This window comes from Panicum virgatum, chromosome 9K (genome assembly GCF_016808335.1).
Source record: "Panicum virgatum strain AP13 chromosome 9K, P.virgatum_v5, whole genome shotgun sequence".
NCBI classification, from domain to species: Eukaryota; Viridiplantae; Streptophyta; class Magnoliopsida; order Poales; family Poaceae; genus Panicum; species Panicum virgatum.
In genome coordinates this window covers 23563254-23591033 of record NC_053144.1, presented here as the reverse complement: position 1 = coordinate 23591033, position 27780 = coordinate 23563254, and the positions used below count along the sequence as shown (strand labels likewise).

Below are 27780 nucleotides of genomic sequence, written 5' to 3'. Positions count from 1 at the left end.
GACATGCTACACGTTCTTCAGCTGCACGGTCTTCCCCGAAGTAAACTTCAGATTTACCGTACCAACACCAAGAACACGCGCATGCGATCCGTTCTCCATCAGCAAGGAGGAAGTCCCGCCGTCCTGGTAAGAAGAAAACAAAGAAGCATCAGCACAAACATCAATATTATCACCAGTGTCAACCCACCATTCGGGTGAACAAAAAACTGAAAGAACTGTAGGTAATAAATTACCGTACCCCGATGTTCCTCCAGGCTCGCTAATGACCATATTGGCGGAGTCGTTGGCTTTGCGGTTCGGACACTTTGCAGCAAAGTGTTCCGTACTAGCGCACACATAGCAAGCTCCCTTCTTCTTCTTCTTCTTGAAGGTGGTTGTCTGCTTAGTCTTTGATTGGTTCTGCGGTGGCTTTTTCTTGTTCTTGTGGGAGTTGTTCTTCTGAACAAGATTGGCGCTAGAAGCACCAACAATTCCTTTCCCACGTATGTCATTTGCTCTCGCCTTCTCCTCAACATCAAGAGTCCCTATGAGTCCATCTATGGTGAACTCCTGTCTCTTGTGTTTTAGAGAAGTAGCAAAGTCCCTCCAAAAAGGTAACAGCTTAGAGATAATACCTCCGGCCACAAACTTATTGGGTAACACACATGGGGACTCTTTGCTACAATTTTTGAGATCTTTTGCCAGAGTATGTATTTCATGAGCTTGTTCCACCACAGAACGGTCTTCGACCATCCTATATTCAAGAAACTGCTCCATCGTATACAACTCACTACCGGCGTCAGACACTCCATATTGATCCTCAAGAGCATCCCACAACGCTTTGCCAGTTGGCAGCCGGACATAGGAATCCACTAGGTTTTCACCGAGAACACTAATGACCAAGCCTCGAAAGAGGGTATCAGCCTCATCGAACGCACTCCCTTTCCTCTGGAGTGAACTGTTCAGGCTTACCCTCTTTTACATGGATCACTCTCGATATTGTTAACCATAGTATAAGCCACTCTTGCCAACATTTGTAATTTGAACCATCAAAAGGTGGTGGTTTGATTGATGCAGCAAAGCTAGATACCGAAAGCCTATTAACAAAATCAGGTTTTTGGATTGTTAGATAACTAGGTAATTTTTGGTATATTTTAATTCCAAATATTACTAGCAATTTCATGGCATAAATGAGTGATAATGTGTGAATAAGATATGTGCATGTGTTCATGTTATTCTTACTAATAACCATGAACAAAAAGTTAAACCAGAATAGGTTTAGAGTGTACCCCAAGGCGGGACCAGTGCCGGAGGCGCCGGTTGCGCCGTTACCAGCTGGAATAGACATGTTATTCGACTGGCCTTGCCTGAAGTAGCCGAACGATGTCGATGCAGGAAGAGGTTCGCAGTGCAGTCCCACGAACGGTCACCAGGAAGCAGACGAAGTAGTCGTTCGTTCACGCCGGGAAGTAGACGAAGTAGTCGTTCGTTCACGCCGGGAAGTAGACGAAGTAGTCGATTTGGGAGCGAGCAGTCGCATCAAGACGCTCCCCAAAAACCTGATTGCCCGCGTTCCGTGCAGGACATTCAGCGAGCAGAGGTTCCGGAGGCCTGCTCTCGCTAGAGCTGTGCGCGCAGCACTAGCGATGGGAACGGCGGAAAGCAGCAGAGGGAGAAGGGAGAGGTCTCCTAAGCAGGAGTACCTGGATCAAGTGCTGAAGTGTGTGTTGATGAGAGGAGGAAGGGGTGATTTATATAGCCGTGGAGGTGCCTCAGGTTCAACGAACCTGGACGTCGTAAAGAGATTTGATGAGCGGCAGTTACTGGTGTGATTCTCCAGTCATTACTGTCAATGTTTATTCTCTGTTTTAATACTCTTAACAGCAAAACGTTCTTCTCATCTACTCTTAACAACAAAACATTCTTCTCATCTCAGCACACCACGTCCGGCCGTACGCGCCGTCCATCCTCGCCTCGCCTCGTGTGGTTCACCGACCTCCTCTTACCGGCTTCACAAGTGGTGTACATGAAGTCCACCCTTTAAGTCGGTTGAGATCCTCCTCAAATCCCGGTACAGAATTAAGCAATTGATTCCCTAGCATTTAATAGTGGGCTTTAAATTCTTTTATTATATTGATTAGAATAAATGGGCCAAGCCCATAATTCCAACATGATCTACACGGAGCACGACACCCTAAAGCCCGATAGCTCTGCTTATCTCAGTGCAGGTCCTGCTATCGAGGTTTGGGGTGTGCCACTTAATTTGAATGCAATTAACTAGGAAAAGAAATTCAATTAGTAAATAAAAAGAAACGCATTGCCTGGGATCCAGAAGAGAGAAGAGTTCCAGAATACAGATCGACCATGGAGTCTGATACTCTATAAGCGGCACAACGGCTAAGATGCCGATTCATTAGCAACAAATAAGGCCAAGAACAAACTTAGCTATAAAGAGACACATCTGACCGATTAAACCTAGTCTAGCATCACTATCAGTTCGATTGGACCCGAGACAGCGCTGACAGTAGGGTGATAGATTAAATAAACTTGCTGATAAACTTAATTATAGCAAGAAATACCTTGTCAATATTTGTTAGAAAATATTCAGATCAAGATCTATTAGATAAGCAATGAAGATCTATTGGATGATTTTGATGTGCTGGTCCTGGCAAAGCCACACTCGTCAGCAGCTTTCAGAAGCAATAGTGAACGTAGCATTGGGCTTGCTTCCTGGGCCTCTGAGCTGACTAGCAATAACCGATCCACCGCCCGAGAGGTTGGGCCGGACTGCTAGGCGTATTAGCATTGTTTTCTTTTTCTGGTTTTCTAATAAAGAACGTTTCCGACTAAAAACGGCCGGGAAAACGCGCTCATGGTCAATTTCTATTTCCTTCCTCGCTCGCTTTTTGCTATCCCAGTCCCGGTTCCCAGGGGCGAACCCAGGAAAAAATTTAGGAGGGGCCGAAGAAAAACGCTACAATAATATAGCATCTCTAGAACACCTCATAAAAGACAAATATAATAATTTAAAGTAGTCTTATATTAAAAAGATCGATAGAGGATGAATATCGCGAAATACATCATGAAAAATAAAGGATAAGACCATACCGAAAAAAAACCAATAGACGCCGCGCGTGACGGTGACACTCATTATTCATCCGAAGAAACAATCTATAGAAATAGGCATAATTGATTAGTCAAATATATATGGACCTCCAAATTACAAATTTAGAGTAGAACAAAGCATACTATTAATTTTTTAGGCAATAGGATACGGTGTTTTTCTTGCAACATCTAAAGAAGCTGTCAAACGAATCTCATAGCGTTTTTCTTCCTCCTTGCTTATTTCAGCTAATTTTTTATCCACATTTGCCCTTTGGTTCATAAAGTCTTCACACTTTAGCCTAGCTTCTACATAAGTCTTGATTGTGCTTAAGTATCCTTAGCTTTCTTCCAATTCACATAACCTTGATGTGCAAAGACCGAATTACCAAACTTTTCAGGCTTTGCTGAATTAAAGAAAAAATAGCAATACAAGCGATAAGATACATCCTTGTACTCACTATACTCTAGCCAATCAAATTCATCAAACCAAGTCTTCTGAAAAGATCTAAATTCACCACTCATCCATTTACAAGGAAACATAAGATCGCGAGGTTGAGTTGGACCATTCAAAGCATATGTCCTCTTTACTTAATCTCTAATTTCAGGTTGATAATCATCAATAGGTTTGCACATTCCAGAGTCCCCAATTAATCCGAATGACTAAACTCTGCTCTAGATTTCTTTGGTTGAGATGTGGTCTCATTAGTATGTGGAGTTAAAGCACTTGAACTTGAAAAATATGTGTGTATGGTTCTTTTTCACATTCTGAAGTCTGTCATATTAATCAATGAATCAAATTTATTGAATCAATGAAAATGGAAATTGAATCATCAATCATAGACTCACGGACAGGATAACGAGACAAAAAGCGAAACAAAAAATTAACTTATCTAATTCTAATTGGCTGGCCGCTGGGCGCCTGGCCCCTGCTGGGTGTTGCCTGCTCTGCAGCGCGCGTCCGCGGCACTGGCGCCGCGCGCAGCCGCGCCTGGCCGCTGGCCACCTGCTGCTCGCCCCTCACGGCGCCTGGGCGCGCGCCTCGCCGCCGCCCGCCGGCCACCTGCCGCTCGCGCCTTGCCGCCGGCCACGGGCCACCTGCTGCGCGCCTGGCACTCGACGCGCCCGTGCTTGCCGGCGCCCCCTGGTCGCCCTCCGCCGCCGTGCTCCGTGCTCTGCCCTCCGGGCTCGTGATGCGCCGCCGCCTCCGCTCCTCCGAGCTCGCGATGCGCGATGGATGCGGGACAGGATAGTGGGTTTGCTCTGCTCTTGTGCGGTTTGCAGGTTGGACCTTGGGCTGACAGTTGGGCTTGAGTTACTGGGTGATTCTTTAAGTGGGCTGCTATAATTTATCATCAGCTCAACTTGTAAGCAACCTGGACAGGGTCGTTTTCCACATCCAGCCTCCCATCCCCCTTGTATGTAGCACAAAAAATTCATGGAGGGGCTCAGGGGGCTCCATGGCTCCGATGGGAGTAGGGGAGGCTCAAGCCCCCCCGACCCACCGTTGCCTCCGCCACTGCCGGTTCCGTATTTCTCGGAAAATACTAAAACGGGCAGGGCAAATGGAGAAATACGAGTTGGACGCAGGACAAGTAGGGTTGCAGTGCCCTGCGTGCAGCAACAATGACGGACGACTAGCGTGTCATGTCACGTGTAGGGAGAGCACCAGGGAGACATTGCAAAGGAAGGTTCTTAATTAAAGATATCATTAGTACAAATGTACAATGGAAGTAACAAGTGGTGCGACCGTTGTGCAGGTTTGATTTCGTAAGTGAAACTTGAAACCTGTCCCTCTTCTTGGTGGTTCGGAACACTTGGCCAGTCTTATTAGTAACTGAAGGATGAAATGTGAATGATTCCTCTTCTAAGAATCATTTAAGGTAGTAAAGTCTTTACCATCATTTAACATGGCTTGGTAGATTGAGCTAAGCGAGACTTGATTTCCTAAGGCCATTTTTAATGGAAGTGTCATAATTGTGTCATGAACATTAAATTTACTGACGTGATAGGCTCATTATGAAGACCGAGGAGGGGGGAGTACACTCCTCCGGCTCAGTTACCTAGTTCACAGTTTTAGTAACTGTGTGATGACACTCTCCAATGAGACTAGTCTAACAAATCTATATCTAGTATTTTTTCCCTCTTAAAATACGTTTTACTTTAGAACAAGATTAAGAAACTTAGGTTGTCGTCCATCGCTGGCTCCAGCGGTGTTCACCGCCAGTAGGACCCTATTTGCCTCTCCGGCGGCTCCGCTATTCTCTCCAAGACGCCATCCATGGCGACGTCGAACGCGTCCTTGACAGTCTCGAGCTTGTATCTCGGGTCGGCGTACACCAGCCTCGGCACGAGCTTGATGACCTCCTCCCTCATCTTCTCTACTGCCGCCGCCGGTATCTTCCTCAGCTCCGCCTCGACGCTCACGTTCCCGGAGCGCACGCTCTCCGCCGGTATGAACACCGAGTACGTGGCGTGGTCCTTGGGCAGGTGCCACCTGTACTGGAGGTACGCTGACCGCGGCTGGAAGAACACCGGGATGCAGCCGGCGACCATGGCGTCGAACGTGGACCGCCGCGACGCCGAGTCCCCCGGCGGCTGGAGGCAGAAGGTGGAGCTCTGGAACAGCACCATGATGTCGCCCGGGTAGTGGCACTGGGCCGTCCCGGAGGCGCACCCGAGCTGCCGGCACGCCGGCGACGCACGGCACTGGTCCATGACCTGCGACCGGATCGAGCGCGGGTCGTCCGGCCGCGCCGCGCCCACGAAGGACATGAACCACCAGCGGTCGGCGTTCCGGATCCGGTGCTGCCAGTTGAGCACGTCGGAGTCGGTGCGCGGGTGGAAATAGGTCGGGTACGGCACGGCCAGGTCGTTGCCCCAGCCCATGGTGGCCGTCTCGACGACGAGGAAGGTCATGTTCTTGACGGCCGGGAGGAGGAAGAGGTTGGTGCCCCAGGTGGCGTTGGGGTAGGCGTCTCGCCGGAAGTCCCACCCGGTCCGCCCCGCCACGAGGAAGTGGTCGCGGCCGCCGGCCCGGCGCCACTCGGGCCGCCGCGCGAGCCAGCGCGCCAGGTCGCGCGCGGCGGCGTCCCGCGCCGCGTTGTCGTAGCCCCAGACGTGGCGGGCGAACTCGAAGCCGGCGTAGAAGGGGACGAACACGGCGGCCGCCGCGGAGGAATCGTTGGTGAGGCAGCCGTACTGGCGCACCCGGGCGTGGAAGATGGCGTCCAGCGCGAACTGGTGCGTGGCGTACCACCCGGTCTCGCCCGTGAGCGCGCCGCCGGAGAGCGGCCGCCCGAGGCCGGCGTTGCCCACGTCCTCGCACATGCCGGCCCACCGGTCGCTGGCCGCGGCGCAGCCGCGGAGGATGTCGGCGTTGAACCGCGGGGGCAGGTCGTGGATGTAGACGTACCGGCCGCGGCAGGGATCGCCGCCGCTGCCGCTGCCGTTCCCCTCGGCCGCGACGAGCGACGCCGCGCGCCCCGTGAACGCGCCGGGCACGCTCATCACGGCGAGGAGGCGCAGGTAGAGCGTCAGGACCCACAACGCCGCGGCGGCGACGAGGAAGAAGCAAGGCCGGGACACGGCGCCGGATTTGCTCATCGCTGCTGCTGCGGGCGGCATTGGCTGCGGTGCCGCTGCCGGTGCCCGGCTCGGAGTGGCTTTGCCTGGTGCCTGGTGGCGACCTCGAGCTCGAAGGCGCGCGTGATAAGCCGGGCGTTTGCTAGTGGCGGTGGACCGGTGGTCGGCTAGCTGCTCGCTGGTCACTGACAAGGAAACGACGACGGGGATCTCGAGCGAATCTATCCCCCACTGGATTATTACCAAATGGAGTAGGAGTAGTTTACAAAGATCGCTGTACCGGGAGACTGGGCGGCTGTCTGGAGGGGCAAACCGGAGTGTTCGTTCCGAGCAGCTACCCACGTGCGTGCGAGTGTTCCAAAGCCAGCTCGACCGCCATGCACGTCAACGGAAGTGTCCACGCACGCAGTGGTCAATGGAGACAAGGAATTAATGGCATGCGTGGTTCTTGACATGAGATGCATCGCGGGGGCAATTGGGCAGTTTCTTTTCATCTTCGTCAGATATTCAGATCTGTGTGTGGAACCTGGAGCAAGATTGATCTAGTCAAAGAAGTTACCTGTTACCGAGCGGTTATCATGATTCGATTTTTTTAAATAATACTATTTTAATAGTTAATCGCATAAATAAATAGCGAAAATGAAAAATTGCAAAATAGCATCCTGTCGGCTTTTGAAGAGCCGATTAATGGCTTGTCGGCTCCTGGGCGGCCGACTTCCCACGTGGCGCGCCACCGTGGCACCCCGCGGCGGCTCTTGAAGAGCCGACTCGCCATTTTGGCCCGACAGCCCAGTCGGCCCGAAAGACCTGTCAGCTATTGGGGGAGCTGACAGATCCCCTGTCACTTGTTTTTAGAATTTTTTTGGCACTTTATCAAAAATACATATTTCAATTTACACTCTTGCTGATGCTGCAGTTCATCCGGCGATACGAGGTTACCGCCAGTTGGACCGGCGGGAAGTAAGCTGGGCCACGGCCCATGAGAGCTAACGCCGCGGTAACTTCCTACCGCCGGATGAAACGGCGGTATGTGTAACCGCCGGATGAAACGGCGGTATGTGTTACCGCCATGCTACAGCCGGCTATTCAGAGAGCGATGCACTGCTTTATTATAAATGATAACAACTTCCAAAACTACAACGAGTACACATACAAAACACTCAAAAAAAAATATTATATAGGGAGCCAGAAGAGACTTCCGAAACAAACACACAACATATTGGCCGGGAAGGAACCTAACTTATTCAGACAGCAGGACTGGTCCGAATGAAACGGACCACTACGACATCCATCATTCACGGGCAGTACCGTTGACACGTTCTGCTTTGTCAATGTCGGACTTGCGTACATCATCATCCACCTTCTTTAACCACGCCACAGATTGCTAATCACGACGACTTATGAATGTGTCAATCCTCTCATGAAAATGACAAAAATGAGTATTCGTCTCGTGAAAAGCATGCTTTCATAAACAAGAAATGAAATAAAACTGTTAGAAAAATTGAAAAAAAACTAGACAAACATATTAAAAAAATATCTATACCTGTGATATTGCACCAGCCTTTTGGACTTCCTCAATATTCTTACAAGACCAATATCTCTAGTGCCAAAAGTCTCATACTCACGAGATATATTGGGAACACAACGCATCTGGCAATAGCAATAGGGTAGCTCTACATCTTTCGGCCATACCTTGCAATCCGTAACACATCTAGTTGGATAGTTAGGAGGGCCTCCTAATCGTGCCTCTATTTTTCCGGCGCAAAGCTGCCCTAGATGAGGAGCTCATAACGGTTTCAATATTGTCGGTACCCTGTAGCAGGGATACCCACTCCTACTGCAGCAAAGCAGGACTCGCGTAGTCATCCGTAACTACGCGATAAGGGGCGGAGCAGCCGGGCCCCACGGGTCAGGCTCTTACCTCACCGGGCCAACGGCCCCGGACCCGCTCCCCGCTCTGGGACGGGTCCGGAGACGCCACGTGTCCCTGAGGAGGGGAAGCTCCGAGCCAACAACCGGGGCCTCGGACCCCCCATAGGGGTCCGGGACCTCCCGCGTCCATCCATACCTCCCACGCGTGTAGAACCAACATACCGCCGTGGTGGTTGAGGCACGCGGGGTGTAACACCCCGGGTGTCTGCACAGTAATTAAAAAGGTGTCTGCACAGTAATTGTGTATGTTTGCTATGCATCATGTGCTTGAATTGCTTAAAAAGGATCTTTTTGTAATTATGAAAGGTTATATGTGTAATTATGATTTTTATGCAAGGTCCTTTATATAGTTATTTCTGAATATAGCTTTTGTGGAGGGTGTTTTTGTAAAATTTCAGTGCATTTAATGCATGGCAGCCAATTTTGCTTGTAAGTCTATGTTTGAAGTGAATTTGCTTTGAAAAAGACAAAATTCCTAGAATTCAAAATCCCTTCAATGATTTTAATTTTAGCTCTTGAATCTTTGGTCAAATAAATTTTTGCACAACATCAAAGTTGTAGATCTTGAAAAGTTGAACAACTTTCATGTTAGGCACTTTTCCATTTGAGCCCTAGTTTAAAAGTTAACGCTGGGTTACAGTTTAGTCCCTGGAATTTTTTTGGAAATTTCAAAACGACCCTTATCCCCATCTCCCACCTCCCTGCTCTGCTTCTCGTCGCCGTCCACCGACAGCGCCGCCCGCCGGCGCCTTCCCGGCCATTCCGGCCATTAATTCGCCGCGCGCTGGCACCCACGCGTCGCGGACGACCTCCTCCACCGCCCTCTAGCCTCGCGCTGGCCCTCTTCTTCCCGTGCCACGCGCCCCGCCGCTTCCAGAGCCGCCCAGGCGGCCGCCACCTCGCCGTCGCCGTGGACAGCCGCGGACAGCTCCCGCCGCACCCTTCTAGCGAGCGCCTGAGTGCTACAAGAACCCCAGGACTCGATTTCGTGCGTTCCTTTGCCCTCTCCTCGCTCCCACACCGCAGAACACAGCCGCCGCCCCGCTTGAACGCCGGCGAGCTCACCCCGCCGCGGAGCCGCCACCCCAGACCCGCTCCACCCCAATAGCCCCCACCATTAGCCGCGCCTCGTCCCCGCGCAACTCCCAGGCCACTTCCCCTCGCCCAATCCTCACCGGAGCACCCTCGCCGTCGCTTGCCTCCGCCGCCGAGCCGCCCTGCTCCGTCGAGCCGCCGCCTCCGAGCCCCTCCCCGCACCCCAAGACCACCCAGTGGTGCGTCTTGAACCTGTGAAGCTCCCACGCCCCTCTAACCTCGCCGCCGGTGAGCCCCTCGCCGGGAAACGGCCGGTCAAACCCCGCCTCCCCTCTCTGACCCGGCTAGGGACGTCGGTGTTTGAATTTGAAAAACCCCAGGGGGTTATCTGCGTAGTCAGTGACACATTTGAATAGTGCTATAGGGACTTGTTTGTAATAGTTTGCTGTGATCTTTGAAATTCAATATCAATTCGTAGAAAATTCGTAAAATAGAAAATCTTGATGTTTTGGGATCCTCTTGAAGATCTATATGCAGTAGAACCATAATATGTTAGGCTTTAGTTGCAAGTTTTTGCTGTAGAATTTAATTTGTGTTACTAGTGCTTAAATATTAGTTGTTTTCATCTTTTTCTTAACTACTGTATAAAGCCATGTCTTGCAGTGAAACTTTTATGGTAGTTCACTCTTGTAACACTTGTTTTGCTATAAAAATTTCATGATCAGTTCTTTGGTGTAGCTATTTATTTGATTTAATCTTTGTTTAGTAGACTTTAATTATGGTAAATAGTTTCTGTTCATAATAAATCATGAATTTATTTATGAATGATCTTTCTGAGTAGCTTAGTTTGTCCAGGAAGTTTGAGCCTCAGTTCATGACTAGAACAGGAGCTAAATTTAAATCTTGCTAAACTGATGTCTGTTTTGTTTATTTTTCTCAGAATTAATTCTGTGTAGATAAAATCATGAAAAATTCACAGTAGCTATATCATCCCTGTGTAGACCTACTGTTAAATTTTGAGCTCATGTTTTGTTTTAGTTTGACTAGTATAATTCAAACTGGTTCTAGGTGTTGTCTTAATGAATGAATTGTTGTGATTAAATGGCTACATGTCTTTGCATGATTTTTACAGGGTAGCTTAATCTGTTCATGTTCTGTTTAGGGTAATTTTTGGTAAATTAATTACTGTTTTTACATTGAGTTATATGTTTATTTGCAAACATGGAAGTAATTGCTATAGGAATCCACCCCCACTTGTTCATGAAGTTAGTCAACTTCTTTTGTGCTGTTGATCATGATGCCTTGTGTAGTTAAATTTGTTATTTAACTACTCTATAAACGATTGCCCATGTATGTTTTTAATGTTGTTCTTGCATTACATATAGACACGACTGCCTTATCGGACGGGACGTACGAGCTGATCCCGGAGACTGACGGAGGTGATCTCGAAGCTCAAGTAAACACTGCTGAACTAACTGAAGCCCCGGACCAAAGTTCGGAAGAGCCTAGGGCTGAAATAGTTAGCAACTATCGAGAAGGCAAGCCCCGGACATAACCTATTCTTCAAATTAATATCATTTACTGTATTACTTACTTGTGCATTTACAGTTCTTAGGATTTGAATTGAAACCATAGATGCATGATCCTAGGAACCTATGTACTGAACACTAGACTTGAGTTCGACTACTTGCTAAGCTTATAGGACCGGTAAAAGTCGAGTGATTGCCTGTCACTCGCGAGCTTTATAGGAATTGCCTGTTTACTTTCTGTTATCAATATAAGGACGACGGACGGGGTTGTGATCGATATCATGACTTTATGTGAGACCCCGTCTGTGTTGATGAACTTGCTAAGGTCGCGGTGTGTGGTAGTGCTGGTTAAGTTTTTGAAAGTACTAGTCACATGCCGTAAATATGGTACGCGGCAAGCCTAGTAGCCGATTGGACCGGGGAGTGGATATACCTTTCACTCTCTCAGTAGGGATAGGTTTTATTTTTATGTTGCACAACACTACGACTTCAAGGGACAAGGTTCGGCCTTGGAGCCCTGTAGTCGGGGAGAGTGACCCTATCCACAAGCCGGAAAGAAAGGTCAACGGTTGTTTGGGAATGACCCGACGGTGTTCCAGACGTGTGTACTAGGTTATCCTTGCAAGGTTGAATTTCGATTCAGAATCGTCCGCCTCTCACGATGAAATGAGACTGCTTGATCTCTTTGCCACACAGAGTAAGAAGAGCAACAATACTTTAATCAATCTTGATGTTTGCTTAGATTTCTACCATGATTGGATAGTAGTTGCTTACATAGAATGGTTAATCAACTAGAATCTTGAAAGCTAAAACTTGAAAGTAAGGATCTACTCTTTATTGCTTTTCAGCAAAGGAAAACCAGAGCCTCACAAAGCCTTGCATAGTCTAGCTAAGGTGGGCTACTTATACCCGTTGACGGTTAAGTCTTGCTGAGTATTAGAATACTCAGCCTTGCTGTTGAAACCCTTTTTCAGGTATGAGTTTTGAGGATCAGATCGCTAGCTTGACCTATCCTTGCTCGTTGCCTCCTGGCTGGTCCGTAGAGTGGGATACGTCTTCGGCCGGCAATGACTATGACGAGTGATACCATGCTTGGGCTAGCCTGGTATCCTTTTTGCGACGTGTTGTAGCCGTCGTGTTTTATTTTCCGCTGTTTAAACTCTGAACTTACCCTTATGATTTGTATAACTGTTTTACTTAAGTTGGCTTTGTAATAATGTTTTTAATTGGTTTGTAATCATTACTATGCCTGTGTTGAAAAATTGTGGTTATAATATCTCTGGACTCGCCTTCGTGCGGGGTATGCTTGTTCGATCCGAGAACCGGTGGTTGTATCGGGACGTTACCCGACAGACCCAGAATTGTTCCGTTTGAAGTGCGTTTGAGCTAATGTTGCCTTTATGGTGATGGCCTGCGCACTTGAGCCGGGATAATTTAGGCGGTTCTGCCACAGCTGGTATCAGAGCTGTAAGCATACACCAGAGGTGTTGGAAACTTAAAAATCGCTTTTCGTATAAAATTGACCAACAAGGTGTTTCTGAAAAACTACGTTGGAATCGTTAAGGGTTGTGCATAGAACGTAAAGTCCTAGGGAATTTACGGGAATTACTAGGTGGTTATTTATGTATGGTTTATGTTATCTGACTTCCAGCACTTTTCATTTTTGTCAAACCATACTCACAAGCAACTCTTAATTCCTGTAACGACGCACCTACGTTGAGGTAAGATGGTAAAGATCCTCAGTCAGCTGAGGGAGTCTGACCTTCCCGTCGGTGATGCGAGCCGAACGCTGCCCTCAAGCAGTGGCTTACTTGAGGTGCTTCCAATATACCGACTATTAGTTGACTATATTGGAAGTAAAGGGTACTCAGTCAGCTGAGGGAGTCTGACATTCCTGTCGGCGATGCGAACCGAACGCTGCGCTCAAGCAGTGGCCTACTTGAGCTGCTGCCAATATATCGATCTCGGTCGACTATATTGGGAGTAAAGGAACTTGTGAATACGCCTTCGAGTAGCGTATGTTAACGTTGGCCATACGGCGGGAATTGTATGGCTGCCGCTTCTATAGTGAGCGGTAATGTTTGGGAACGCTTTCATGAGTGCTGACATGAAAGGTTCATTGGATATATATATATATATGTTCTGTCAATCTTATGCAGGTACACTAACCACGATTCGATAAGATAAGAACGGTTAGAATGTATCGACTAGCTATATAGGGAGAGCCGTATTTATGTATACCACCGTGCTAACCACGTAAGCCCAACGATAGTTGGCAATTGTTTATCTTGTGAGGAACGAACAGGACGTGCATGCATATTTGGTTGATGTTCTAATTGATTCCTAGTCTTTGAAGTTGTTACTTGATCTTTTTAAGGAATTCCTAGTATGAATCCTCATAAGATAAGTGTTAGTGTGCCTAAACTATAAGTGGATTAGATTTTGATTTTAGGAGCATGCGTGTTAAATGCTTAGATTATCTTGGATGAAAAAGGTGGTTTTGAGTCATGCCTTCATCCTAAGCCCCATCTTGTTGTGTTAAGGATCTTTTACTTCCTTAGAATCTCAAATGATGAACCAGTACCGATTGTGGTTTATTATTCTTTGAGTTTGGAACCATATCATCTTTTGATTTAGAATCATATTTGTTTTTCCGCAGTCTTCTTAAAGCTTTATTTGTGAAGTCTTGAGATAATCCTATTACTCACATTTGAATCCTTTTTGATTCAGATGGCGACTTGTTCCCAGGTCTTTTGGGATGAGGAGGGAAATGCTCATACCGACTGTCTGTACTGGGAGGGTTTCCCAAGGATTCTTTGGGATTCACTTCGTATCTTTCACTACCCAGATCCACCCCAGTACACGGGACGCCAGTTTTCTGAGGATGGAATTAAGAAGAACGGAGTTACAATGACCATTCCTCAGCACCCCACCTTGGAGTGGCCACCGATTGAGATTGAGGTGATTGGGTACCGTCTTGTGGATGCTTTTGAGAAAGCAGCTCTTAACGCTATCACCACTTTTTGTGAGCACCATCCCGAGGAGGTAGCTGCATATCCTATTGGTTTGTTTCCAGCAGTCAGTGCTGGCAATGCAGAGTGGCTGTTCAGGGTCACACACTTTGGGCACTTGATTGGAGATGTAGCGGATGAGACTATCGAGGCAGTAGTCAGATATATGAATGCTCAGTCTCACTACCAGATACTTCAGCAGCGACACATGGACCAGGTGATAGACTTGGCCCAGAGTTTTCAGCGAGGCCTTCGTTTGAAGGATATTCAGATTGAGGGACTTCAGGATGCCGTTGCTGGGAGGGATAATGCCATTGCACAGTTTGAGCATCAGGCTATGGAGCATGGTGCTGAGTTAGAGCAGCGTAAACAGTTATTGGTTTTCTTCAGGGGCAGGTGAATGAGCTTCAAGCAGATTGGGACGATGCTTTAGCCCATATTGGTGTGCTCCAGGGGCAACTAGATGCTCCAGCTGAGCCTGCAGCAGCAGATGAGGACCCCGAGGAGATGGAGGGAGTTTCTGATCTAGATTCAGAGCACGCACTTGCTAAGCCTAACCCTCAGCCGGACGACTCTTCTTCCGGCAGTGCCTCTTCTGTGGGCAACCTCGACGACTTCTAGGCGCCTTAGACTAGTCCTAGAAAGTTCGTGTTTTCTCTTGTTGTAGCTTGTACATAGGAAAGAGATGTTGTAAGATAGCCCTAGGGAGGAGTACCACTTGTTGTATTATATGTGGTAAGGGTGAGTGATGTTAGGTTGTAAGAAAAATACTGCTTTGGATGTAATATAAGTAGCGACTACCAGTTTGGAAATCAGGATCTTCCTACTTACCAAATCTCTTCATTTGTGCATGTTCACGCCATTTGATGAATACAAGATGTTGTAAATTTTGTGGCATGTGTGCTCATCAAATTTTAGCCTATTGAATCTGTGAGACTAAGTTTTAGTCCAATCACTTCTATGATCTCTGTTGATATGTAGCATAGCACATAGCGATGAAGAGCGATTTGATAGATTATTTTCTTTACCCTTTGCTCTCAGCATTGAGTCTCTATACGATGGAGCATGAAGCTATCTAACAGCTGACTAGTTTTGATTTTTGTGGGTTGCACAGTTATGTGTTGTGCATATTGTGCTACACCGCATCTAGTTAAATTTTGCTGATTTTGTTTTATCCAATGTATGATCATTGCACGTACCATTGATTTTGGAAGCGAGAAATATGTATCTAATGGATATCTTCCATAATTACAGATGGTTGGTCATACTCGCGGAACACCTGATGGCTTCGGTTGTGAAGCTGGCAGTGGATCTCAGCAACCACCGCCACCCCCGTCGAATCTGGCCGAGTTAATGGCCATGCAAACAGAATTACTCCGCCAGCTAGTCCAAGGTCAACAAAATCAGCCACGCCAACAGTATGGAGGACGTGAGGCACAACCAGCGGGTTACCAGGAATTCTTTGGTACCCAACCTCTGCTTTTCAGCAAAGCTGATGACCCACTGGACGCCGATGCTTGGCTCCGTACAATCAATTCCAAGTTTGCTTTGTTAGCAGTACCGTGTGTTGATGCAAACAAGGCCCACTTTGCTACTCAGCAACTTCGCGGTCCTGCACGTATATGGTGGGATCACTATTGTGCAATGCAGCCTGCTGAACATATAATATCTTGGGAGGAATTCAGAACTGCCTTCAGATCACATCATATTCCGGATGGACTAATTGAAAGAAAGCTGAATGAGTTCTTGGCTCTAGATCAGGGAACCCGCACTGTTCTACAATATGCACAGACCTTCAATCATCTATGCCAGTATGCGGGCCATCATGCTGATACTGATGCCAAGAAACGTGATCGTTTCCGTCGTGGCCTCAATACCAAGCTCAAGGAATGTTTAAACTTGGTTCAGCCCAATACCTATAATGAGCTGGTTAATATAGCCATTACGCAAGAGGACTGTATTGCTGCACATCGTGCTGAGAAAAAGTGAAAGGCACCAACGGGACCCTCGAGTGCCCAGCCGCCGAGGTATCGTCTAGTGCAAGAGGACTGTATTGCTGCACTAGGGGGTCCGGAGGAGCCTCTTTCCAGTGGGAACCCAGAACCGCTGGGGGCCCAAGGACCTGACGTGGTGGATAAGGGCGAACCGGACCCGGTTGCCAGGGTCCGGACCATCAAGAAGCCAGTCTACTACGTCAACGAAGTCCTCCACGAGGCAAAGGCCAGGTATCTTGAGACACATAAGCTTATCAATGCCATACTTATTGCGTCCAGGAAACTGCACCACTACTTTCAGGCACACCGAGTTGTCGTAGTGACCTCTTACCCGCTAAGAGCGATCCTGCACAACTCCAACGCCACAGGCAACATCGCCAACTAGGCAGCAGAGTTGGCTGAGTTCCAGCTGGACTTCCAGTCCCGCCATGCAGTCAAGAGCCAAATCCTGGCTGATTTTATAGCAGAATGGACTCCTTCCCCAAGCAATTCTGGGGGTCCGGACCTCAACGCCGGACCCCGGAGCCGGAAGTCAGGACACCAGTCTTCACCGAGCCCCACTGGACACTCTTCTTCGACGGGTCTGTCCGCAAGCAGTTCAAGGCCACCAACAACATGCCGGAGTACGAAGCTTTGATCTTTGGCCTGACACAAGCCCTGTCTCTGGAGGTCCGGCAGCTTCTGGTGAAGGGAGATTCTCATCTAATCATCAAGTAGGTCCGAGGGGATTGCAGCTGCAATAATCCCCAGCTCGCGGCATACCTCATCCACGTGAGGAAGCTCGAGAAGGACTTCAACACCTTGGAACTGCAACATGTTCCCCGCGAACTCAACTCAGCAGCAGATGATCTCTCTGCGAGTGTAAGCATCTAGGCCCTCAAGGTATGTTTCGGTGATTAATGACAACCATTATTGTGACTAATGAGTTTGTGCAGCTTAATAAATCATTATCGCTCATTTGGTCGTATGTCAAAAGAGGCCCCTCAATTTCGGTCATTCAAAAAGGCGATCTCGGCTTTTAACTTATATTTGTCAAGGCTAAGGATCTTTCTAGTCCTAAGTGTCACAAGGTTGAGAAGGACACTTAGGTTAGTATAGGTTTTATAGTTTTGTAGTGATCGCACTATTAAGAGGGGTTCATGAGTTAGTAGCTTGATCAAACTTGAGTTGGCCCTAGACATATTACACACTCACTCAAAAACAGCAAAAGATGGTCAATAGAAGTCAACACAACTCTTGGAAGAAGAAACAATCAAAGTCACATTCGAATCCAAGTCAAAACAGCCGAAAACAAAGAAAATCAGTAGTACCGGTTGAACCGGTGCACAAGCATCGGAGCATCCGATGCATGGCGGAAGGACCGATGCCCTGTCGGTCCATCTTCTCTGGATGAAGGCAGATATCAAGTAAAGCACCGGTTGAACCGATGGTCAAGAACATAAGCACCGGTGCAATGAAAGTCCTTTGTTCCAGAGAGCATGTTTTGATGGATTCCAACCTCTCTTCAGCACCGGTTGAACCGACGCTCCGAAATCAAAGCACCGGTGCAATGAAAGTCCTTTGTTCCAGAGAGCATGTTTTGGTGGACTTCAACATCTCTTCAGCACCGGTTGAACCGATGGTTCAGAAACAAAGCACCGGTGCATTGGATGTACTTTGTTCCAGAACGCTTGTTTGAGTTGATCAGCGAACCTCTTCAGCACCGGTTGAACCGATGCACCTACGGAGCATACACCGGTGCAATGACGCAAGCGTGGATACTGTGTCAGAACTCCAACGGCTACTTCTTTGACACAGAGAGACCGGTTGAACCGATGCCCATATTTTCTATACCGTCGGTTCTTCCGGTGGTCACGGTTTTTCTGCAGAAAACCTCCAACGGCTATGTGACCTCCTCCACTCTATATAAGGGTACCCCCTGGTTCATTTCAGTTGCCTTTGACACCTTGAAAACCTGAGGCCACCCTTGAGAAGAAGAAATAGAGCTTTGAGCAAAAAAAAAGGAGAAGATCTAGTGCTTAGTTTGTGCTTCAACCTTGAAGAACTCATCCATTGCAAGTGTAGCAAGTGAGCTTGAGCTAGGGCCAACTGAGTGTAGGTCAAGTGAAGGCTTAGGAACTTGTTACTCTTGGTGTTTGGCAGCACCTAGACGATCTTGGTGATCGAAGTGTTTCTCGCGGAGCTTGCCAAGGATTGTGGGAGCCCGGAGAAGAAGATTGTACGTGGCTTGAGCTCCACCACGCCGGGATGGTGAACGGAGACTCTTAGTGAGCGCCCAAGTCTCGGTGACATGGGAGGTGACAAGACTCTTAGTGAGTGTCACAACGTGGATTAGGGGTGTGTGCCAACACATCGACACCACGGGAAAAATCCGGTTGTCTCTTGCACTCTCTTTCATTTCAAGCACTTCCTTTCATGCTTTCTTTCATGTGCTTGACCCTAGAGATCATAGCTTAGCTCTACCTTGCTTAGTTTCATATCCTTGTTAGCTTGTGTAGTTTGCTTTGTTTAGCCGGTTGGTGAATTGAGCCTTACTAGCCTTGCATAGGTTAAGGTTGTTTTATTGCTTTAGAATTTTGAAAAAGGCCCAATTCACCCCCCCTCTTGGTCCATCGATCCTTACAATTGGTATCAGAGCCTCGTTGCTCATTTGGATCATTAGGCTTCACCGCCTAGAGCTATGGCCAAGATGGGAGGTTCGCCGCCTCACTTCGAGGGCAAGAACTTTGCCTATTGGAAAGTTCGTATGGCCGCATACCTTGATGCGATTGCCCCCGAAGTGTGGTTGGCAACAAAGACCGGGTTCCCCGGAACTCCCACCACGGAGCAATTAAAATGGAATGCAAAGGCTAGAAATGCAATTTTCGAAGCCATTAGTGAGGAAGTCTTTGCTAGAGTAAATGGCATGGACTTAGCAAGTGATATATGGAAAGAGCTAATTGAAATTCATGAAGGCTCCACAAAAGTCCGTGAACAAAAATATCACTTGTTTAGAGCAAAATATGATTCTTTTAAAATGCTTGCTCATGAAAATTGCAATGATATGTATTCCCGCTTGAATGTCATTGTCAAGGACATTAATGCTCTTGAAGTTTCCAAAATTGACAGTGGCTCCATCAACCGCAAGATTCTCATGCTCCTTCCGAAGCCCAAGTACAACATTATCAATGCTATGCTTCAAAAGGAGAATCTTGATACAATGGAAGTGGGAGAGCTTGTGGGCGAAATTCGCGCTCATGAAATGAGTATCCTTGGTATGACAGAAGAGCCAACAACAAGCAAATCAATTGCTCTCAAAACCAAGGCCAACAAGCACCGCAAGCTCAAGATGATCAAGCAAGAATCTAGCTCAAGCAATGAAGAAGAAGATCATCATGAAAGCTCATCCGATAATGAAGAAGATGGGGAACTTGCTCTCATGATGAGAAAGTTCACACGCTTGAGCGACAAGATAAAAAAGAAGGGTTACAACTTTGACCCCAAAAGAAGGATGTTCCGGTATAGGGAAGATGTCAAGTACAAAACATGCTACAATTGTGGGGAAAAAGGACACATCTCTCCCGATTGCCCCAAGCCGGACAAGAGAAAGAAGGATAACAAAGGCAAACATCGCCATGATTCAAGCGATGATGAAGAAGATGAGAAGAAAAACAAGAACAAGAAGCTTGAGAAGAAGAAGAGCCATGACAAAAAGACCAAGCTCTTCCCAAAGAAAAGGGGCAACACCAAGAGAAGCTTCTTGGTGGAAAAGCAAGAGTGGGTGACCGATGTCTCATCAAGCGAAGAATCAAGTGATGAAGAAGACATAGTCACCATCGCCCTCACAAATGAAGAACCATCACTACCTCCACCTCCAATGTGCCTCATGGCCAAAGGTAACTCTAAGGTATGTGAGAGTGAAAATGATAGTGATGATGAGCTTGACCCTAATGAGTTTGCTAATCTCATTAATGAGTATACATCCGTCATCAAGAGGGAAAAGGGCAAAGTCAAGGTTCTTGAGAGCACTCGTGCCAAGTTAGAGCTTGCCCACTCCGATTTGCTTGGCAAGTACAATGACTTGCTCAAAAAGCACAATGAGTCACTTGTACTTGCTAAGCAAGTTGAAGAGAGCCACAAAAAGCTTAAACAAGAGCATAGGGAGTTGGCTCACAAATACCAAGAACTTGAATTTGCCTATGAAGCAATTGACCCAAGTCTTGAGAACTTTGCTCACGAAACTATTGAGAAGGTCAATGCTTCTACTTCATGTGATGACCTACTCATTAATGCAAATGCTACTAATGCTTTGCCCGAGCTTGCACCTTCTAGGGAAAAGGAATTGATGGATCAAGTGGCAAGCCTCAAGAGTAGTGTGGAGAAGCTCTCAAGAGGAGAATACATCCACAAGGAAATTCTCTTCAACAATGCACGTGACTATGGCAAGAGAGGTCTTGGTTCATTTCCGGAGCCAAATCAAGGCACTACTCCTTCTCCGGAGATCAAGATTAGCTTCATCAAGGAAGTTGGATCATATTGCCAACATTGCCAAGTCACCGGGCACCACACTAGGGAGTGCACTTTACCATCACGTCCTCTTCCTAATTTACCCAAGAATTACTCTTCAATGTTTCAAAATAACCATTTTCTCTTGAGTAAAGTGAAGGGCAAGGTGAAGGCCAAGTTTATTGGCAAACTCACTAAGGAGTCTAAGAAAAAGCTCCCCAAGCAACTTTAGGTCCCAAAAGCTCTTGTCACACATGTGCAAGGCCCAAAGCTTGTTTGGGTTCCCAAAACTCAAAAGTGAATTCTCATGTGTGTAGGTGAACTACAAAGCCGGTGGAAAACATTGGGTACTTGATAGCGGTTGCTCTCAACACATGACCGGCAATGATAGCATGTTCACCTCCCTTGAAGACCCCGGCGATCATGAACACGTCACCTATGGTGATAACTCAAGGGGAAAAGTTTTAGGTTTGGGTAGAATAGCAATTTCTAAAGATTTATCTATTTCTAATGTTTTGTTTGTAGAAGCACTTAGTTTTAATCTTATTTCAATTGCTCAATTGTGTGATCTTGGACTAACGTGTGCCTTTGACAAGAATGGTGTTGTAGTAACTCATGAAAAAGACAAGTCATTGGTATTCACGGGGTTTAGGCATGGTAACATTTACTTGGTGGATTTCTCTTCAAAGCAAACAAGTACCATGACATGCCTCTTCACCAAGTCTTCTCTTGGGTGGCTTTGGCATAGAAGAATTGCTCATATTGGCATGAGCAACCTCAAGAAAGCCCACAAGAGAGGGATGATCACCGGCTTGAAGGACGTCACCTTTGACAAGAACAAGCTATGTAAAGCATGTCAAGCCAGGAAGCAAGTTGCAACACATCATCCCATCAAGACGATGTTGTCTACCTCCAAGCCGCTCGAGCTACTACACATGGATCTCTTTGGTCCAACTACATACAAGAGCATTGGTGGTAACCTCTATTGCCTAGTAATCGTTGATGATTTTTCACGTTACACTTGGGTTATGTTTCTAGGCGATAAGGGTGAAACTCCGGAACTCTTCAAGACATTTGCAAGAAGAGCTCAAAGGGAGTACAACTCCCCAATTGTGAAGATCCGGAGTGACAACGGCACCGAGTTCAAGAACATGAAGATTGAAGAATGGTGCGATGAAGAGGGCATCAAGCATGAGTTTTCCGCCACCTACACGCCTCAACAAAATGGAGTGGTGGAAAGAAAGAACAAGACTCTCATCACCCTAGCTAGAGCAATGTTGGATGATTATGGCACGTCCGAGAAATTTTGGGCGGAAGCAATCAACACGGCGTGTCATGCATCCAACCGAGTGTATCCTCACCGACTCCTCAAGAAAACTCCATATGAGCTCATCACCGGGAAGAAACCAAATATATCATACTTTCGAGTCTTTGGTTGCAAATGCTTCATCTACAAGAAGAAAAGGCTCGGTAAGTTTGAAAGTAGATGTGATGAAGGTTTCTTTCTTGGTTATGCATCAAACTCCAAAGCATATAGAGTATTCAATCAAACCTCCGGGTTAGTTGAAGAAACATGTGATGTGGAGTTTGATGAATCTAATGGCTCCCAAGAGGAGGTTGTTGGCTATGAGAATGTAGGTGATGAGGAGATTGATGAAGCTTTGAAGAAGATGTCCATTGGGGATATCAAGCCGGAAGAGGTGCATGAAGACAATGATCAAGGGGGAGGACCTTCCTCATCTACACCAAGCACCTCCACGGCGCCCCAAGTGGATGAAGATCAAGAAAAAGATGATACACAATCTCAAGAAGATGTGCCAACGCCAACACCCCAAGTTCAAGAACAAGAAGAGCAAAGTGTTCCACCACAAGCACAAGTCACTCATGATCCACCCCAACAAGCATCAACGCAAGTACCGCTAGTGAAGCATGGTCGCATCTCCAAGGATCATCCAATTGGTCAAATCATTGGTAGTCCTTCCAAGGGAGTAAGAACTCGCTCTAAACATGCTTCATTTTGCGAATATCACTCGTTTGTTTCTTGTATTGAACCCACTAGCATAGAGGAAGCGCTTGAGGACTCGGATTGGGTGGTGGCCATGCAAGATGAGTTGAACAACTTCACCCGCAATGAAGTTTGGGTCCTCGAAGCTCCTCCAAAAGACAAGAACATCATCGGCACCAAGTGGGTCTTCCGGAACAAGCAAGATGAACATGGGGTGGTGATACGCAACAAAGCAAGACTTGTGGCAAAAGGGTTTTCTCAAGTCGAAGGTTTGGATTTTGGTGAAACCTTTGCTCCGGTCGCAAGACTTGAAGCTATCCGTATCCTTCTTGTTTACTCTTCACATCATAACATTAAGTTGTATCAAATGGATGTGAAAAGTGCATTCTTAAATGGCGTTATTAACGAACTTGTTTATGTTGAGCAACCTCCCGGGTTTGAAGATCCGAGGAATCCTAACCATGTTTATAGGTTGCACAAGGCACTCTATGGGCTAAAACAAGCTCCAAGGGCTTGGTATGAGAGGCTTCGTGACTTCCTAATCATGCAAGGCTTCAAGATCGGGAGGGTGGACACCACGTTGTTCACAAAAGACGTCAACGGGGATCTTTTCATTTGTCAAATTTATGTTGACGATATTATCTTTGGCTCAACTAATGATTTACTAAGCCATGAGTTTGCTACCATGATGTCTAGGGAATTCGAGATGTCCATGATTGGCGAATTAACCTTCTTCCTTGGTTTTCAAGTCAAACAAATGAAGGAAGGGACATTCATCCATCAAGAAAAATATACTAAAGATATCTTGAAGAAGTTCAAGATGGATGAGTGCAAGCCAATCAAGACACCCATGGCAACCAATGGGCATCTCGACTTGGATGTGGACGGTAAACCGGTTGATCAATCCCTCTATCGTTCAATGATAGGGTCTTTGCTTTACCTTACCGCATCTAGGCCCGATATAATGTTTAGTGTGTGCTTGTGTGCCCGCTTTCAAGCTAACCCAAAGGAGTCACACCTTTCGGCTGTGAATAGGATCCTTCGGTATCTCAAGCACACCCCTAGCATAGGCTTGTGGTACCCCAAAGGCGCTAGTTTAGATCTCTTGGGATACTCGGATTCGGATTTTGCCGGAAGCCGTGTGAATCGCAAGAGTACCTCCGGGGGTTGCCACTTGCTTGGGCGTTCTCTAGTTTCTTGGTCGAGTAAGAAGCAAAATTTCGTGGCCTTGTCCACCGCGGAAGCGGAATATATAGCGGCCGGTGCATGTTGTGCCCAAATCCTATATATGAAGCAAACCCTTTTGGACTTTGGTGTGAAACTAGATAGGATCCCGCTCCTTTGTGATAATGAAAGTGCCGTAAAAATTGCCAAAAATCCGGTTCAACACTCTCGCACAAAGCACATTGATATTCGCCATCACTTCTTGCGTGATCACGAAGCCAAAGGAGATATATCTCTACAAGGTGTGAGATCCGAGGAGCAATTGGCGGATATATTCACAAAACCTTTAGACGAGAGTACTTTTGTTAGGCTAAGGAGTGAGCTTAACGTTCTAGATGCTTCTAACGTCATATAATTGCCTTGTCATATAGATGCATTTCATATGTACATGTGCTAGGGGCTTGTCTAACCTTGTCAAGATAGTGATGAACATGGGTCTTGCATGAGCCGGTGGTCTTGGTTTTGCTCATGGCATGAAGAATGGTTCATCATGAAGAAGCTTGACGAGGGTTCAAACTTGACAAGATAGATTTAAATTTTGCAATGCATGTGCTTGTCATATAGAATGCATCCATGTTTAATTTCACGCTTTGCATTGGCATTGCATCACGTTAGTAGCATCACAAGGGAGCAAATCACACTTCGAGAAAGATATTCATGCTAAATATGATATATCATCTCCACAAGAGTGATAAGATCAATGTTGTGCTTTCATGCCTATTGAGTCACGTCCTATCGAACTTAAAGGTTAAATCTCTAAGTTCATAGGCAAAGTGGCTCATACATTTGGTTTTTGTGTTTAAACCTCGCTTGGTTCTTAATTTGCCTAAGTTAATATAAAAGCTTGCGAGCATTTAGTTTGAGTGTTTGAGGGGTGAGGTTATCTCTCGAAAATGATCCAAAACTGAGTGTTTATGGCTTTGGCTTTGAGTTTTTTATCAGAAGTAGAGTTTGTAGTTCAGCAGAAAATTTCTTTAACCACCGGTTAAACCGACGCCGTGTTTTTCATCTCATCGGTTCAACCGGTGCTTAAGTCTTCATGGCTAGGTTTCTGCAACGCCTCTGGAACAACCTCCGGCCGTTACTCCGATGGTTCACCGGTGCTTCCGATGTCTGGCGGATGAACCGACGCTTCAGCATCGGTTCAACCGGTGGTACTGCGTGGAGTAAATGGGCTTTGCATAGCCTCTGGACCTTACTCCTGCAGATACACCGACGCCCATCGGATGTTCCGGTGCCTCAGTGGCAGATCTTCCGGTGCCCTTCTGACCACGTTTCAACCTCGTTCAGATCTGGTCAAACTTACACCGGTGATTACACCGACGGTCTTTTCTCTGCACCATCGGACCTTCCAGTGCTTAGGGTTGGCGGGCCCGTCCGTTCTGTTTTCACTTAATCCTTCCACGGGCCCACGCGTCAGTCTCAGTCCTGTTTCTCTTCCTCCTCGCAAAACCGCCGCCTGCACCCACGCCCGTACACCGTGCCGCCGCCGCTCACGCGCCGCCTGCTCGCCACTCCACGCTGCCGCCGCGCCCGAAGCTCTCCACTGCGCCGCCGCCCGCGCGCGACCCCACCTCTTCCGCGCTGCTGCTCCGCAGTCACTCGTACGCCCGCGCCGTGCCTGCACCACCTGTGCGCCGCTAACCACCAGGCCGCCGCCATCCAAGTTCTGCGCCGCCGCCTGCAGCGCCAGCACGCACACTCCAACACACGTGCAGCCTCCCCTGCTCCGATTAAGTCTCCCACGCTCAAGCATTCAAGATTGATTTGATCCATCCACCCTTTACTTAGGCGCTCTCAAGGTGCTCGAGGAATTTCCTCTTAGGTTCTTTCTTCGTTTTCTTCCCTGATTTGCAAGGGTATGACCTTTACATTTTGTAGCAAAGTGAAATTCCTTTGTATATCATCCTTTGCACATGTGTTTACATATATCATTCCCTTGATCACACACATAAGAATCCTGTCACCTATCTTTGCACATGCTCACATAGTTAAATCTTTTAGCATGTCATCGATATCAAGGCTGCTATCCACTAGATTTCACGTCATAGGCTCAAATCAAATCTTTGTTTTGACTCTTTGTCAGATGGCTGGTGACAAGAAGGGCAAGAGCAAGATGGTTGTGCAGAAAAAGAAGAAGCGTACCCGTGAGGACCGCGAGCGAGAGCAGGCCGAGGCAGTGGCAGATGCAGCTGACAGGCAGGGCTCACTCAGGATCAGAGAGCCTCAGGCTCAGGGGGAGCCACAGCAGCAGTTACGTCGCTCAGGACGTACTCAGACAACTCAGGCCACACCTGACCCAGCCGCTCAGTTCTCCACCGGACCCAGCCGGAAGACCCCGCCTTCTCCTGCTCAGGATTAGATCGCCTTCCTTTTTGGTGCCTTGTTGCCAAAGGGGGAGAGGTGTTAGGGGGAGGGTAGAGAGTTAGGGGGAGGGTAGAGCTAGAGAGAGAGCTCGTAGTTATCAGGACTTTGATTCTTTGTATCACATTTGGTGTTAATTCATGTATATGTACATTTGTCGCTTGAGTATGCCGTGCTTTGAGACATATCTATGAATTTCGTTTGAGCCGTTGAGCTCTTTGGTCCTGCTTTCGAGTTTGCTTGTGTTTATCTTGCTTTATCTTTCTCGCTCTCTCGTTATTTATGGTTGTGTTGTCATCAATCACCAAAAAGGGGGAGATTGTAAGCATCTAGGCCCTCAAGGTATGTTTCGGTGATTAATGACAACCATTATTGTGACTAATGAGTTTGTGCAGCTTAATAAATCATTATCGCTCATTTGGTCGTATGTCAAAAGAGGCCCCTCAATTTCGGTCATTCAAAAAGGTGATCTCGGCTTTTAACTTATATTTGTCAAGGCTAAGGATCTTTCTAGTCCTAAGTGTCACAAGGTTGAGAAGGACACTTAGGTTAGTATAGGTTTTATAGTTTTGTAGTGATCGCACTATTAAGAGGGGTTCATGAGTTAGTAGCTTGATCAAACTTGAGTTGGCCCTAGACATATTACACACTCACTCAAAAACAGCAAAAGATGGTCAATAGAAGTCAACACAACTCTTGGAAGAAGAAACAATCAAAGTCACATTCGAATCCAAGTCAAAACAGCCGAAAACAAAGAAAATCAGTAGCACCGGTTGAACCGGTGCACAAGCATCGGAGCATCCGATGCATGGCGGAAGGACCGATGCCCTGTCGGTCCATCTTCTCTGGATGAAGGCAGATATCAAGTAAAGCACCGGTTGAACCGATGGTCAAGAACATAAGCACCGGTGCAATGAAAGTCCTTTGTTCCAGAGAGCATGTTTTGATGGATTCCAACCTCTCTTCAGCACCGGTTGAACCGACGCTCCGAAATCAAAGCACCGGTGCAATGAAAGTCCTTTGTTCCAGAGAGCATGTTTTGGTGGACTTCAACATCTCTTCAGCACCGGTTGAACCGATGGTTCAGAAACAAAGCACCGGTGCATTGGATGTACTTTGTTCCAGAACGCTTGTTTGAGTTGATCAGCGAACCTCTTCAGCACCGGTTGAACCGATGCACCTACGGAGCATACACCGGTGCAATGACGCAAGCGTGGATACTGTGTCAGAACTCCAACGGCTACTTCTTTGACACAGAGAGACCGGTTGAACCGATGCCCATATTTTCTATACCGTCGGTTCTTCCGGTGGTCACGGTTTTTCTGCAGAAAACCTCCAACGGCTATGTGACCTCCTCCACTCTATATAAGGGTACCCCCTGGTTCATTTCAGTTGCCTTTGACACCTTGAAAACCTGAGGCCACCCTTGAGAAGAAGAAATAGAGCTTTGAGCAAAAAAAAAAAAGGAGAAGATCTAGTGCTTAGTTTGTGCTTCAACCTTGAAGAACTCATCCATTGCAAGTGTAGCAAGTGAG

General features: G+C 47.2%; 1 protein-coding gene across 1 annotated transcript; it reads right to left on the bottom strand.

The window, feature by feature from the left end:
* Positions 1-4885: 4885 nt before the first annotated feature.
* LOC120650862 (xyloglucan galactosyltransferase KATAMARI1 homolog) lies at positions 4886-6895 on the bottom strand. The gene has a single exon (XM_039928151.1). It carries the CDS (start codon positions 6706-6708, stop codon positions 5299-5301), a length of 1410 nt encoding a protein of 469 aa, XP_039784085.1. The 5' UTR covers positions 6709-6895; the 3' UTR covers positions 4886-5298.
* Between the last annotated feature and the right edge of the window lie 20885 nt (positions 6896-27780).

What these genes read in the sequence shown, in the direction of transcription:
- LOC120650862 (XM_039928151.1), bottom strand. Translation starts at nt 6,708, where the DNA reads ATGCCGCCCGCAGCAGCAGCGATGAGCAAATCCGGCGCCGTGTCCCGG.